Source organism: Olea europaea, unplaced genomic scaffold (genome assembly GCF_002742605.1).
Source record: "Olea europaea var. sylvestris unplaced genomic scaffold, O_europaea_v1 scaffold775, whole genome shotgun sequence".
Classification (NCBI taxonomy): Eukaryota; Viridiplantae; Streptophyta; class Magnoliopsida; order Lamiales; family Oleaceae; genus Olea; species Olea europaea.
Window position 1 is genome coordinate 319,448 of NW_019266170.1, and position 15,999 is coordinate 335,446.

Below are 15,999 nucleotides of genomic sequence, written 5' to 3' on the forward strand. Positions count from 1 at the left end.
ACAAAACGTCCGATTTTCATTAAATACTTTTGGACAACATTCAAACAAGAACTTCTTTTAACTTCCAAAGGATTTAGAGCCAAACATTCGATCTTTCTCATCTTTTGATTCTCATGATTTTTGAATAAAAACATCAACCATCACAAAACCAAAAACACCCCTTCATATCTCCATATCAACTTCCAAAATATCATCTGTTTGAAGATCCGGGAAGGAAATTACTTGAAGAGTTAGAGTGCTTGGTGATTCACAGGAAGTAGAAGATATTCAAGGCTGGGATTTTGGCGTAGATCTGCAGAATTCAGGAGAGCTTTGGTTGATACAGTAAGGAGGTCAGAGAATTATTAGTTCAATTATGTCTGGCGTACTGTAAGTCAATATTTTCGATAGTGGATCTCTACTGGCTTGTGCCCGGAGTTTTTACCCAGTTGGGTTTTCTCCGTCAACATTTTGTGGTGTTTTTACTGCTTTTTGTTATTTATTTTTCAACCACTAATTCAATTTAGGTAGATAAAGTATGTGAATGAATCTAGGCAATGCATAATTTATGTGACTTGTTGCATAAATTAATTAATTGTTTTAATTCCGCATAAACACCTATTCACCCCCCTCTAGGTGTTGGTTGGGTCGAACTATATCTTTTTCAAGTGGTATCAGAGCCAAATCTTGAGTCCTGACCCATAGTTGTCTAGATGAGTCAATCACTTTCTGTACCTCCATATTTTGACGGAAGTAATTATGCCTATTGGAAGGTTAGAATGCGTGCGTTTCTTAAGTCTTTAGATGAGCATGTTTGGGTAAGTGTGCAAAATGGTTGGAAACCTCCCTCTACTATCGTATCAGGAGCTGTTAACCTTACCGACATATCACTGTGGACTAAAGATGAAATAGCTTAGTGTAATTGGAATAGCAAGGGTCTTCATGCCCTGTTTATGGCCGTGTCTCCCGAAGAGTTTAGGAGAGTGTCAATGTGTTAAACTGCTAAAGAGGTTTGGGGCATTCTTGAAATTACACATGAGGGAACTAAAACGGTAAAGAACTCTAAGCTACAAATGCTAACTTCTAGGTTTGAAGAAGTGAGAATGAAGGATGATGAAACGTTTGACGAATTCTATGCTAAATTGAATGACAGTGTCAATTCTAGCTTCAATTTAGGTGAGAAAATTACCGAGTCTAAAATTGTGAGAAAAGTGCTTAGGTCCTTGCCCGAGAGATTTAGGCATAAAATCAGTGCCATTGAGGAAAGTAAGGACCTAGATGAAGTTAAAATTGAAGAACTGGTAGGATCGTTGCAAACGTATGAACTCACTATTACACAACCTAAGAAAGGAAAGTCCATAGCCCTAAAATCCATCAAAGAAAATGAATGTTCTAATACTGAGTCACTTAGGGACGAGGAAATTGCATACTTTGTTAAGAAATTCCAAAAAGTTCTCAAGAATAGGAGAAAACCTCAAGATAAAAAGAGTGGAGCCCCTAGCAGATTCACAAAAGCAAAAACTGAAACATTTAACAATAAAGGGTCGAGTGATAAACCACGTTTGGTTAGGTGTCATGAGTGTCAAGGTATAGGTCACTATAGGAATGAATTCCCTAGTTATAAGAAGAACCAAAGAAAAGGGAAAGGTAAGGCCTTAGTTGTCTCACTTACAGATAATGAATCTGAGACCAGTGATAGACATGATTCTTCTAGTAGTGAGGACGAAGGAAACTATATGGCATTTGTATTGACTGTGAAGAGTGAATCTGATAAGGAGAGTGACAAGGTTGAGGAAGAACTTTCAAACGATAATTCTAGTAGTGAGGATGAGGATGAGATAGACATACAAGAAGCGTATCAACTTTTATTTAAAGAGAGTCTTAGAATCAAAAAGGTCAATAAAGTCCTACTCAAAAAGGTTGATGAATTTGAAAGAGAAAAAGAGAAACTTGCTAGTAATTTTCAGGATTCTCTTAAGAGTGGTAGTGAGTTAAAGTGTGTCAATGAGAAGTTAGAGGAGAAGATTAAGACTTTAACTAGTGAATTGGAGAAATCTAATGCTCATCTTCAGACTTTCGTGAGTGGGACTAAGAAATTGGACAATATTTTGGAAATGAATAAGCCTGCAGGAGATAGGAAGGGTCTAGGATATGTTGAGGGTAATACACATGTTGCTGGACCTTCTAAAACAGTTTTTGTTTCTGCCTCTAAGAAAGCTAATGCTGTTAGTAGTTCAAATAAGGGTAAGAGAGTTCCGAGAGAACAGAGTCATCAATCACGTAGGAACTCCATACCCAAATACCCACAGCCACGTACCTTTGAGTCTAGGTTCATTCCCACCTGTCACCACTGTGGAGCTCTAGGACACATTAGACCTAGATGCTATAAGTTAGGCAATGAGCGTAGAAATCAGAACATTCCTAGTCAGGTTAGCTTTCTGTCTAATCAGGTTAGTCATTTGACTGAGATGCTTACTAAACTTACTAGGAGTACTTTATCATCTAAAAAAGTTTGGGTCAAAAAGGGCGATCTAGCTAGACATTCAGGTCAAGAAAAGTGTTTCATTGCTCATGTTGCATTAAAAGCCCAAAATTACAATATGTGGTACCTAGATAGTGCATGTTCTAGGCATATGTGTGGTAATAAGGCTTTATTCACTACTCTTGATGAATATAACGGTGGTATGGTTACCTTTGGAGATGGGGGTTCTACACCTATTCTTGGCAAAGGTATTGTACAAATGCATGGCTTACTTGTGATCTCTAAAGTGCTTTATGTGGAAGGTTTAAAATCTAACTTGTTAAGTATTAGTCAAATTTGTGATGCCGATTTTGAGGTGAGCTTTGTGCAAAAGAGATGTACTGTGTATGATTCGTCTGGTGGGGTGGTTCTTGAAGGGGTTAGAACAACCGATAATTGTTATGGAGTCTTGCCTAATTCTAACTATGTGTGTAGGAGTGTTGAAATTGATGTGAGTGAACTCTGGCACAAAAGGTTAGGTCACTTGAACTATAAGAGTTTAGTACAACTAGCTAAGAAAGAGTTGGTAGATGGTTTGCCTAAGATAGGTCCTAGTGAAAATGCTGTGTGTGGACCATGTCAACTAGGTAAACAACTTAAGGGAAACCATAAGAAGACTTCTAAAATTCTGACCAAAAGACCCCTAGAATTGATACACATGGATTTAATGGGACCATCTAGGACTGAGAGTTTAGGAGGTAAGCGATACATTCTAGTTGTGGTAGATGACTTCTCGAGGTTCACATAGATAGAATTGCTTAGGAAAAAATCTGATGCATGTGATCTCATAAAGTCTTTGTGTAAACGGCTTAGCAATGAACTGGATCTCAAAGTGTCTAGAATGCGTAGTGACCATGGAAAAGAGTTTGAGAATTTTAATCTTGAGAGTTTCTGTATGGATCAAGGGATATTGCATGAGTTCTCTTCCCCTATCACTCCTCAACAAAATGGGGTGGTTGAAAGGAAGAATCAGGTTCTTCAGAACATGGCTAGAGCCATGCTTCTTGGCGAGGGACTGACCCTACATTTTTGGGGAGAAGCTGTTAACACCGCATGTCACATAATTAATAGAGTTTACCTTAGACCCAAGACCGATCAGACTCCATATGAAATACTTAAGGGTAAAAAGCCTACTGTTAAGTACTTTCGAGTATTTGGAAGTAAGTGCTACATTTTGCGTGATAGAGAGAACTTGAGTAAGTTTGAATCGAAGAGTGATGAAGGAATCTTCCTAGGGTACTCTAGAAATAGCCGAGCATTTAGGGTGTATAACTTACGTACTCGTGTGGTGATGGAGTCAATAAATGTTGTGATAGATGATGCTGTAAGTGAGGGGGAGAGTGTTGAAAATTGTGATAGAGATGGTGATCTTATAAGTTCTAGTGATCCTACTGAGCCACATGTGTCTGAATCATCTCTTGGGAAACCTGACACACCTGAAAAGAAAACACTTCCCCAAGATCGAGATAAAGATCCTAAGGAACCATTGACTAGGGTTAAGTCTAATCATCCTAAGGACAATATCATTGGGGATCTAGATGAAGGTATGAGGCTTCGTAGGAGAGTAATGAACAATCTAGCATACACTAGCTATGTATCTCAAGTAGAACCTAAGAAAGTTGAAGAGGCCCTTGGTGATGAGTGTTGGGTGGATGCGATGCATGAGGAGCTCAATCAATTTGCTAGGAACAATGTGTGGATCTTAGTTCCCAGACCTGAGAATTGTAATGTTATTGGTACTAAATGGATCTTTAAGAATAAGACAGATGACTAAGGTACTATAATTAGGAATAAGGCTAGATTAGTTGCTCAGGGTTATACTCAAGTTGAAGGAATTGATTTTGATGAGACTTTTGCCCCTATTACACGACTTGAGTCTATTCGGATTCTGCTTGCTGTTGCTTGTACCTTAGGGTTCAAGTTACATCAAATGGACGTTAAAAGTGCCTTCTTGAATGGACTTCTTCAAGAAGAAGTCCATGTGGAACAACCAAAAGAATTTGTAGATCCTAAATTTCCTCACTATGTCTACAAACTACACAAAGCCCTCTATGGTCTAAAGCAAGCTCCTAGAGCTTGGTATGAGAGATTTACATCATACCTTGAAGAACATGGATTCTCTCGAGGTGGTGCAGATAGGACCTTATTTATTAGACATGTTGATGAAACTATCACCATTGCTCAGATTTATGTCGATGACATTATTTTTGGCTCTTCTCTTGAGTCTTTAGCTTATGAGTTTGCAGAGTGTTTGAAGCAAGAATTTGAGATGAGTATGGTTGGGGAGTTGAGTTATTTCCTTGGACTTCAGGTAAGACAGACAGAGGATGGACTGTTCATTTCACAGTCTAAGTATGCTATGGATCTAGTTAAGCACTTTGGACTAGATAGTAAGAAGCATACTAGGACACCTATGAGTACTAGCTTGAAGTTAGGTCGTGATCCTTCAAGTGAGAGTATAGATCCTTCCCTATATCGAAGCATGATAGGTAGTCTTCTTTATCTCACAGCTACTAGACCTGACATTGCTTTTAGTGTTGGTGTGTGTGCTCGATTTCAGGCATATCCAAAAAAATCATATTTAAGCTCTATTAGACGCATCATTAGATATGTGAGTGGTACAGTTGATCTAGGGATATTATATTCTAGGAATTCCAATCTTGACTTGGCTGGTTACTCCGATGCCGATTGGGCCGGGAACGCAGATGATAGGAAAAGTACGACAGGGGGTTGTTTTTACATGGGTAGCAATCTCGTAGCTTGGTTAAGTAAGAAACAGAATTCTATATCTCTATCCACGGCAGAAGCCGAATACATAGCTGCAGGGAGTTGCTGCACTCAGCTTCTCTGGATGAAGCAGATGCTGAGTGATTATGGGATTAGTCAAGGGACCATGACTATTTTCTATGATAACACAAGTGCTATAAATATTTCTAAGAATCCCATTCAACACTCTCGAACGAAACATATAGACATACGACATCATTTTATTCGTGAACTTGTTGAATCACATGTAATCTCTCTCGACCATGTCTCTACTGATAATCAATTGGCTGATCTACTTACGAAACCACTAGACGAATTGAGGTTTGAGTCATTTCGGACGGCTGTTGGTGTTTGCTCACCTATCTGATCATGGATTCATGCATGTTTATGCATTCATCACATGTGAGTGTGTGATGCATTTTTTTGTAAGTTTAGTCTTCTTTTGTGTGTTATATTCGTGTGTTTAAATAAAAAAAATAAAATAAAAAAAAATAAAAATAAAAATAATAATAATAATAATAATAATAATAATAATAATAATAAAATTATATAAAAAAAATTTTTGGGCCTTTATGTAACGATTGTGGCATTTGCATTAAAGATCAAACTCTATTTTTCTTCATATGTACGAGTCTGAGGTTCCATCATTGTTCATTTTTTGACTGTGGAGTTCTGGGTATATGGCTCGTCATTCATTTTCACACAGCACACACTGTAGTCTTGTAAGTGAGTCTTGACCGCATGGGTGAGACTTGGGATGATGTTCTTCTATGATTGGGGTTGTATGTACATTTGACGTGATCTGGGATGAGTGTAACCTAATCAATATTGTCTTTCCCCAGTTTTATTTTGTTATTTGTTGAACTTATGACTATCTTCAGGGCCTACTTGACTCGAACAATTAAGTCTGAGGGGTTTCTAACCTGGTGCCCTATAGTCGTCTGACTTGGGAGTCACCGGCCCAAAGTTCGTTACAGGGGTCATTTATGTTGCCTAATGAGGATTGCATTGCACTTAAGTTCTTTTGTTAATCTTATTTAAAAAAAAATGGAATCATACAATTAGTGGGAGTAAAATTGTGACAATCATAATAATTGATATAGGTCCTTGTGGAATTGGATTTGACTGTCACTTGGTAGACATTCACCTTTGTCTGGTTGTTTTCACATGTCCTTTCTCACTAATATAAGGTTTTGAGTCTAACTTGTATGGACTATGTGGCACGTTTCACGGTGATGTTCTGTATACACTTTCCTCCACGGGATTCTGAACTATGTGTGGACTTGCGATTTGTCTACGTGCTGGTTGTCGGGTTTGTGATTTTATGCTTATTGTTGGTTTCGATTGCATATTTGGTTCCATGCTATTTTTTTTGTTTTTTTTGGGATTATTTTCCACTATTACGTAGTTCGCTTGTGTTTGAAAATACATGGTTTAGGGAAAATTTCATAATTTGTTGAACATTGTGCCGTGTTTCTTAAAATTCAACTTTCTAGTGCTATTTTTGACATTTGGTTTCTCGCTCGAGTTTCGCCTAGCTTTCGCTCGAGCGACAAAAGCAGTTTGCTTGTCGCTCGAATCTCGCTAAGGCCTCGCTCGAGCGACAGGTCAATTTTAAAAGGTCCTGTTTCATTTTTTCGCGCAACTTCTTCCATTTCACTCTTGTTTTTTTCGTTTCTTCTTGACTTCTTCCATATTTCGTCCATTGATCACATAAATTCGGGGCCCTAAAACAATTATTCTTCCGAATTTCCATTGCTACACATCAAATTGAGGTTTTTTTTTTCATTTTTTTCTTTCATTCTCCTCGTGTGTTTTGCTTATTTTTGTGTTCTTGCTTGATTGTTCCTTCATTAATGTAGGCTTCGTCCTTCCTTTGTTTCATTGGATGTTATTTCACGCGTTTTGCATCACGATTTCCATTGAATTGTTCATTTTTCATTCATTTGGTTATGTGGTTTTTCATGTTTTTCTTCCATTTTCATTAAGTCCGTTCTTGCATTCCGTTAATCCGTTTCTTGTGTGGTTTATTTCATTTTAAAGAGCATGTTTTCTAGTTTGTGGGACTATGCTTGGTTGTGTGGTTGCGTCTCGTATGTACTTGGAATTGTGTACCAAAGTGATGCACGCCACATGTTCGATGCAAGTCCTTAGTTATATGTTTTTTTTTTGTTTCCTTCATTTTTGTGCTTCTATTTTCTTTCTTTCCTTTCCGTCGTTGTTTCATTGCCCTCCCGTGCCATGTTGAGTGTTTTTACACATATTTTTGGTGTATATTTACATCATGCTTCGTTTGCTCTACGGGTCGTTCACGTTTTTCGATGCATCTCTTTCGTGCCTCGTTTGAGTGTGCAGTGTTTCACATCATAGTGCATCGTATCACGTGCATTTTTCATCTTACTTATTAGTTCCGTCTCTCCGTATGCCAGATGGCCCGTAAGCGTTCTCGATCCTCTGCACAGCCAGCTGGTGGTTCGACGTCGTATAGTCGTTCCAGATTCATTTCTGCTACAGCTCAGGAGGTCTTCATTTCTCAGTTCTCCTTACGCCCCGTTCTCATGGAGCATGAGGTAATCTTATCTGACCTTCCTGTTGATATCGTCGCCATTTTTGTTTCCCGGGATTGGGAGCCCCTTCTTGTTGGTCTTTCACCTCCTTCCCCACTCCTTGTTCAGGAATTCTATGTTAATATTCATGATTTAGACGGCTCGTCTTTTCGGGTTACTCTTAGAGGTCATTCTTTTAGGGTTACTCCGTCGACTGTAGCTCATACTTTAGGTATACCTCAGATTACCCATCCGACTTATCCCTATATTTTACCTGCTTCTATTCCGATCGATGCTCTTGTTCGATCGACGCTTTTGAACACCCCATCTATCGGGGGGCCTTCGACGATGGCCACAGGGTCATTACCTACTAATCGTCAGGTGGTGTTGCGCATAGTGTGTACAAACCTGTGGCCGGTTGCCCATACCTCTTCATTACCTATGGTGCGTGCCCATTTTCTTTATGCCCTTCTTCATGGGGACTCGATCGACTTTCCTAGTTTTGTGTGCCAGAATATTCTGTCTTCATTTCGTACTCTTAGGAGTCGGATCGGGTTGCCTTATGCTTGCTTGATTCATAGGGTTGCTTTGTCGTTGGGTGCTTCCTTTCCAGAGGGTTCGACTTGTCGCATAGGACGTCCGATAGGACAGCAGACCATTCATCAGAGTCGATCCCATGTATCGTCATCTTCCTCTTCTACTCATGCTATAGGTCAGGCAGCGGCCGTTGATGTTTTTGATCTTTCGGAGCCCTTTGATCCTATTACTGAGATTCTTACTGGGGGTTCCCATGTGTTTCTCCCGCCTCGTACGAATTTTCCTTCGGCCATTCCACTTAGTTCTGCCTTTCCTTCAACATCTACTTCTGCTCCTGGGGTGGCTACTTTGCCTGTTGACCCCATGGTGACGCTTATGGGACAGATGTCTACTTTGGTCAAGCAGCAGGCTCGTATGATGGCAGAGATCACGCAGTTACGTGCTGCGTCGGAGCGTCAGTCAGCTGAGCTTTCTTCTTTTCACCGTGCTCTTGCAGTGTGTCAGCGTCATTTGCGTTGGATTCGTGATAGTATGGAGGAGGACACGAGTGCTGAAAGCGGAGCTGAGTCTTCAGATGCTGGAGGTGCTGCCTCATAGTTAATTAGTTAATTGTTTTGATCCTTTGTCCTTTGTGACAAAAAGGGGGAGTAGATATTTGGATAGATGATTGGATAGATAGATATCGATATTTGGATAGATAGATATAAATTTTTTGGTGACTAGATTAAGTTTTTGATGTTTTGGCAATACTAATGTATGTTTTTGGTGTTTTTGACTTACATTATTATTGCTTCTTAATCTGGTTAATGATATATGATCTATTTCTTGTTTTTATTTACTATTTTCATTTCACATACTTTTACACTTGGTATTTGAGTTTTTGATTTTCAGGAAACAGGTTCAACAAGAGATTGTTAATTTGGTTGAATAGATAGGTTATTTGGAGTCATGTTTATTTCTTCCTTGACTGTCATATGTATTTTTGTCACAGAATGCCAAAGGGGGAGTTTGTTAGGAAAATGTGTAATTGACAATCTGTGACCAAAGGACCTATTTGTCATGTTTGTAAAGTCAGGGACTAAATTGTAAATGCCTAATAGTTCAGGGACTAGAGTTGCAATTTAATAAATTTCATAGCATAGGTCTAGGGTAAAGTGGGATGCTTTGAAGATGCAAACGGCGTGTTGATTTCGCTAGAGTTTCGCCCTGACCTTGCTCGAGCCAAAATTGCAGAACTGATCTCGCTGGAGTTTCGTTAGGCAGTCGTTCGAGCGAAGGTGCGTCGCTCAAGTTTCGCCAGCACCTCGCTCGAGCGACGGTGTTATCTAGCCATTGGTAATTTTAATGCCTCGCGAATTTTTAACGCTTCATATTTCCAAATTTGACCTACTATATAAACAAAACGTCCGATTTTCATTAAATACTTTTGGAAAATATTCAAACAAGAACTTCTTTTAACTTCCAAAGGATTTAGAGCCATACATTCGATCTTTCTCATCTTTTGATTCTCATGATTTTTGAATAAAAACATCAACCATCACAAAACCAAAAACACCCCTTCATATCTCCATATCAACTTCCAGAAGATCATCTGTTTGAAGATCCGGGAAGGAAATTGCTTGAAGAGTTGGAGTGCTTGGTGATTCACGGGAAGTAGAAGATATTCAAGGCTGGGATTTTGGCACAGATCTGCAGAATCCAGGAGAGCTTTGGTTGATACAGTAAGGAGGTCAGAGAATTTTTAGTTTCAATTATGTCTGGCGTACTGTAAGTCAATATCTTCGATAGTGGATCTCTACTGGCTTGTGCCCGGAGTTTTTACCCAGTTGGGTTTTCTCCGTCAACATTTTGTGGTGTTTTTACTGCTTTTTGTTATTTATTTTTCAATCGGTAATTCAATTTAGGTAGATAAAGTATGTGAATGAATCTAGACAATGCATAATTTATGTGACATGTTGCATAAATTAATTAATTGTTTTAATTCCGCATAAACACCTATTCACCCCCCTCTAAGTGTTGGTTGGATCGAACTATATCTTTTTCAATTTTCAAACAACTAATTTCCATGCAAAGCAACTCCAGGAGTCACATAAAAGCACTAATGAATATTACCTACCTTTTAGAAATTACATGTGAAAATCAATTTAGTTCTCAAGTGTGAATAAGTGATACCAAATTGTCAATTTGTCATTGGAACTGGCCACAACTTTTTAACTGTTGTGATTTGAGTAATACTTCCATAAATGTAATCCATTGTTGCATTTTAGGGCACTCAAAAGGTGGAATGGGTTCGTTTATTTATTTATTTATTTTCCAAAATCCAATTGCCAACTTTTGAGAGAATTTAAACTAAAAAAGGGCTTCAAGCCATTTTTATTTTTACTTCTTTGTTACACCACTATTTCACATTGCATTTCACGTGGCAAATAATGTGCCTACGATAATTAACGAAGCAATTGACTTCTTTTTGAGACCTTTGAGCCGACTTGAAGTCATAAGTCGAGCTGAACCCACACTATAGTCATGTAGTCCAACAAACGACTCTATAATAAAATTCAAATTGTGCACACACCAATTAATTATTATGAAAAAAGGTTGAACTCTAACCTTAAGGGTCCCCCACCGCCCTTACCCTGAAGCATCGTGATGGAGGTAAATCGCAGGTTATGCCTCCAAGGGTACATGATGGAAGGCTGCTTGTACACTTGCACTTATCCAAGAGCCAAATCCATATTTCAGAATTCGAATCCTTGACGCAGCAGTTTCAAGTAAAGTTGGATTTCTCCACCCTCCCCTTTTACCACTTGGAGATGTGCCCTGGGGGCCACTAATTAATTATTATGGATTGGGTTGTGAGTTGACAATGAATATAACACTTTACCTACCACCACTCTCCATATATCTCTCTATACATATTGTTCATACCAAATCAAGGTATGTGATATTTTTCACCAAGCCAAATATTCTATTTATTTGTTTTTTCACACAAAAAATTCTATTTTTACTAGAGTATTGTCGTATCTACAATTGTTGCCGCACCCAAAGCGACGGTTGAGCATTGTACTATGTTCTCTTATTGTCCAAATACATTCATATAGATGCAAACTTGACTAACTCTTTGTGATAGCTAAATTCGATACGATTTTGAAGCCAACTCAATTATGCTTGAATTATCACTTAAAGAGCCAAAAATATTAAAGAGTTGAATGCTAGTATCATCCGTGAGTAAGTCCAATAATAATAATACTTTAATTAGAGAAATTAAAAGTCCAGTGGGAAGACATTTTGGATATATAAGACTTTGTGTTAAAAGGGGTAGGTTTGACCATCTATTGGTCAAATAAGGTGAGAGCATATCCCCTAAGAGTATCGTACAAAAGAAACTATTCTAAAACCCATTAAATTAATGAGTTTTATGCATGTACTAATAGTTTATAATAACCAAATTTTATTCCTCGTCTTATTATATTTATTTTTCCAAGGTGTCACTTTTAATATGTAAATAGAGATTTGACTGTTGCATATTGTGTAATTCAGTTTGACCCGGGAATCTTTATTGTACGTTTCATTAGTTACTTCTTGTAAATAATTTCCCTAGTAAGTTCCTCGTTAGCCTGATAAAGTTGTCTAATCTACTACTCAATCGTATCAATCACAAATCAAGTCTATTTGGTCATATGGAATTCGATTTGGGAAATAAATATAGATAAGCCAGATGGAGTAGATTAGGCCCAAGCAGATTCAGATTATAGAATAAAGCCAAACGATCTGCGAGGATGATCGTGCACTCACATATATGCGTGGGTTCTGCTTGAATAAAATAATACCTGATCCCACATGTGTGTGTATGCAATCATCCCCGATATTTGCTAATTATATAATGGGAAAGTTAAAATAATCATGTTATTTGTACAATTTATTTTACAATGCACCGGTTGACAAACATCACATCCATTTATTTGAAAAACTATTTTTAAAATCAATGGTTAGAATTTTTTCTACACAGTTGTTGTCAACCAAATTGTGCATAAATAATGTACAAATGACTTTATCCCCGTTAAAATACCAAGATTCTGAAAAACCTAAATTTTGACTTGAATCTCTGCAGTTATAAATTCCTCCGTCCATATAATTAATTGTATTTGGTAAGAAATCACCGTCTTAATGTCTTTAGTGACGTGTTGCCAAATGTGACCTCTTGTCCAAGTTGCTGGCTTGCTGCATTTTGTTATTGGTACTAAGCTCCAGTAACAAAATCAGATTTTTTTTTTTGTAAATTTAATGAAAGTTGTTGAAAGTTTACTTAGAATTCATTGTTAACTTAAACTTAAACTCTTATCAAATATTTTTATTTTTTTATAAATCAAATAGGGATATCATCAATTATTGAGGCTGATCAAGTCAACTGCAAAAAGAAATTCAACGTAGCTGACGTGAGTATCATGTACATCATTTTATATCTAGAAGTATAGTTTGTGATATGCTATTGTGATACTTACATCAATGTCATTTATATTATACGTCGATTTGTTACATTCTTATACTAAAGAGACCCAAGGATTTTTTGAACATTTTGTGTTATAATTAAAAGATGTGATGCTATTTGTATCTTTTTTCCATATCTTATGTCCAAGTTGCGACATGTAGTAGAAAAATTCTCGTAAGACCATTTCTCTAGAAGGCGTAAATACGAAGTAAACTTGGATTGAATTTCAATTAAATGGTAGGTACAAAGTGCAGACAAAGTTTTGGTACATCAAGGCCTCTAGAGTCAAATTCTTTGAAATTGGGCATGAAAGATATTCCTGCACTTTTAAAATATCTGAATTGGTCGACCAAATAATTAATGCAAAAAAAGATGATAAAATCTAGTTTATGCTTATGTGTGAAATCAAATGTAAGCAATGTAATGGAAAATGTCTCAATGACTTTTTGAGATGACTAACCCAAGGAAAAATATTTATGTTTATGAGCTAATTATTTAATTAAAGAATCTTTCAACTAAACAGAGTTTCCATGATCAAAATAAATATCGTTATGTACTTATTTTTTAGCTTTTCAAGTTAAAAAAAGGGACGACAATTTGAAATAAATTTAGTGTGTTTTCTCTAAACCTCTAAACAACATCTTCATTTCCTCAAAGCTTATGAAGCAAGATCAATATAATAAGAGTTTTTTGTTGATCCCAAAGAGTTGTAATGAATAAGATTTAATGACGATGCGAATTAATAAAAATCACAATAAGAAACAAGATTAAAGTAAAGAAATAAAAAAAGATAATTTATCGCAGAGGAACAATGTATTATAAACTGCAATATGGAGAGAAATTACAGATGCAACAATAATGCTTCTACAAAACTGACAGAGGAGTCTTGTATTTATAGATCACGTTTCAAACCCTAAAATGCAAGAAAATATATTACAATTAGAAGACTCAATTTCAACGAAATTTTGTTTCCTTGTTGAACACAGTTAGACTCATTTCCAACACCAATAACACGCGATTCAAGATTCATATTTGAGTCTCAACTCTAACAATTTCTACCTTAACTCAAATTTCGGTGCAACAAGTGGAACTCTACAAAATTTCTCCACCCGAGAAATAAACTCGTTTGCATCAAAATGAAATGGCAAAATCTCCTCAACGCAGTAACCAAAACTCTCCATATAAACTATCGTTCTCTACACGGCGTCCACAAGCGAGTCCTGGGTTCTCAAAATTCCACCAAGGAATTCATGTTTACCAAATAGGGTCGAAGCACACCCTATAGCAGAAATCATACAAAATGACTGAACAGAAGATCTCTTGCTAGAACTGTCGCCTTTAACGTCCCCAAAAACATTATAGACATCACTAATGCCATGGTACCTATACTCAATGGATCCAATCCTAGCAACTGAACACGGTGCAATCGCTGAACTTGGTGGCAAAGCGGAATCACCAACGCTCACTCGAGTAATGTTTTAAACCGACCCAGAACACGTCACAAGAGATACTGTACCAAACTGAATACCACCATGGTACTGAACTTGTCCATGTCTCTTAACTGGTTCTGTGCTCCCCTGTAAGATGTACAACTTAGAGATTCTCCGTCCCTCTAATACAACCCGGACACCCTTTAGGATCTTTAAGATTCCACCTCCACTAGAGAATTTATACCCTTTTGCATCTAGAGTGCTTAGCGAGATGAGATTCATTTTCAGGTCTGAAACATGTCAAACCTGATCAATTGTTCCGACTGTCCCATCCCACAGCCTAAATCTGACTTGATCGATCCTAGCAATACGGTAAGACTGGTTGTTTCCCATTACAATCCACTTTGTTGAATAGTCTCATATGTCTGAAAGAAATTCCGATTGGAACACATATGATGCGAACATATCGAATCAAGAATCAACTCCTCGTCAGGCCTAGATTCCACGTCAGATATCACGGTTAACATCACATCTCTGCCATCTGAAAAATCCTCAATTACATTTGTTTCGTCTGAAGTCAAAGGTTGCGCTCCACGATTTGTAGCTAAATCACCTTACCATACAACTTATCGCAATCCTTCCGAATATGTCCCTTACGTTTGCAATAGAAGCAAAACAAATTATTGTTATTTTTCGATCTGCCCCTCCGTTGACCACTATGAGATACAAGGGCTTCCTCATCCCTCGATGTAGCTCCAACCAAATGCTCCAGCTTCTCATTTGAGTGCAAAGCATCATGGATGTCATCTATAGTCAAAGTATCCCGACTATACAAAATGATATCCCGAAACGACACATAAGAGCCAGGCAGCGAACACAACAGGATCAATGCCAGATCCTCTTCATTGTACTTAACCTCCAATGTCTCCAAATCTACAACTATTTCCTTGAACACGATAATATGGTCCTCCAGTGACCCTTCTTCCACTATGCGATGAGAATATAGCTTCTGCTTTAAAGTCAGTTTGCTCGTGAAACTTTTAGTCATGCATAACTGCTCAAGTTTCAACCACAAGCAGCCGTTGTTTTCTCCTTCAAGACATCCTGCAGAATAATGTTGGATAAATGAAGATGGATCTGCGATAGAGCCTTCCTATCCTTTCGTTGTTTCTCCTTCGTTGTCCATTCAGCTGGCATCTTGTCAAAACCTAGCAATGCATCGTCCAAATCTAACTGTGCCAAAATAGCCCTCATCTTTACTTGCCACAAAAAAAACCTTGAATTGCAATCTAGCAGGGGAATGTCATACTTCATGATAATCATCTCTGAAAAAACCTCAACTAATCCACAGAAAAAGGACCAAGCTCTGATACCACTTGTTGATCCTAAAGGGTTGTAATGAATGGGATTTAATGAAGATTGAAGTAATAAAGATCACAATGAGAAACAAGATTAAAAGTAAAGAAATAAATAAAGAGAATTTATCGCAGAGGAACGATGTATTATAAACTGATAATATGGAAAGAAATTACAAACACAACAATAATGCTTCCACAAAACTGATAGATGGACCTTGTATTTATAGGTCATGTTTCAAACCCTAAAAAGGTCCTAAAAAGTAAGAAAATATATTACAATTAGGAGACCCAATTTTAAACGGATTTTGTTTTGTTGTTGTTGAATGTAGTTAGACTTATTTCCAACACCAACAACACGCGATTCAAAACTCTTATT

General features: G+C 37.5%; 1 protein-coding gene across 1 annotated transcript; it reads left to right on the top strand.

The window, feature by feature from the left end:
• Positions 1-1,052: 1,052 nt before the first annotated feature.
• Positions 1,053-3,248, top strand: LOC111391337. Its single transcript, XM_023016534.1, has 4 exons — positions 1,053-1,297; positions 1,391-1,566; positions 1,654-2,845; positions 2,936-3,248. The coding sequence occupies exons 1-4, from the start codon at positions 1,053-1,055 to the stop codon at positions 3,246-3,248; spliced, it is 1,926 nt and encodes a 641-aa protein (XP_022872302.1).
• Positions 3,249-15,999: the final 12,751 nt, after the last annotated feature.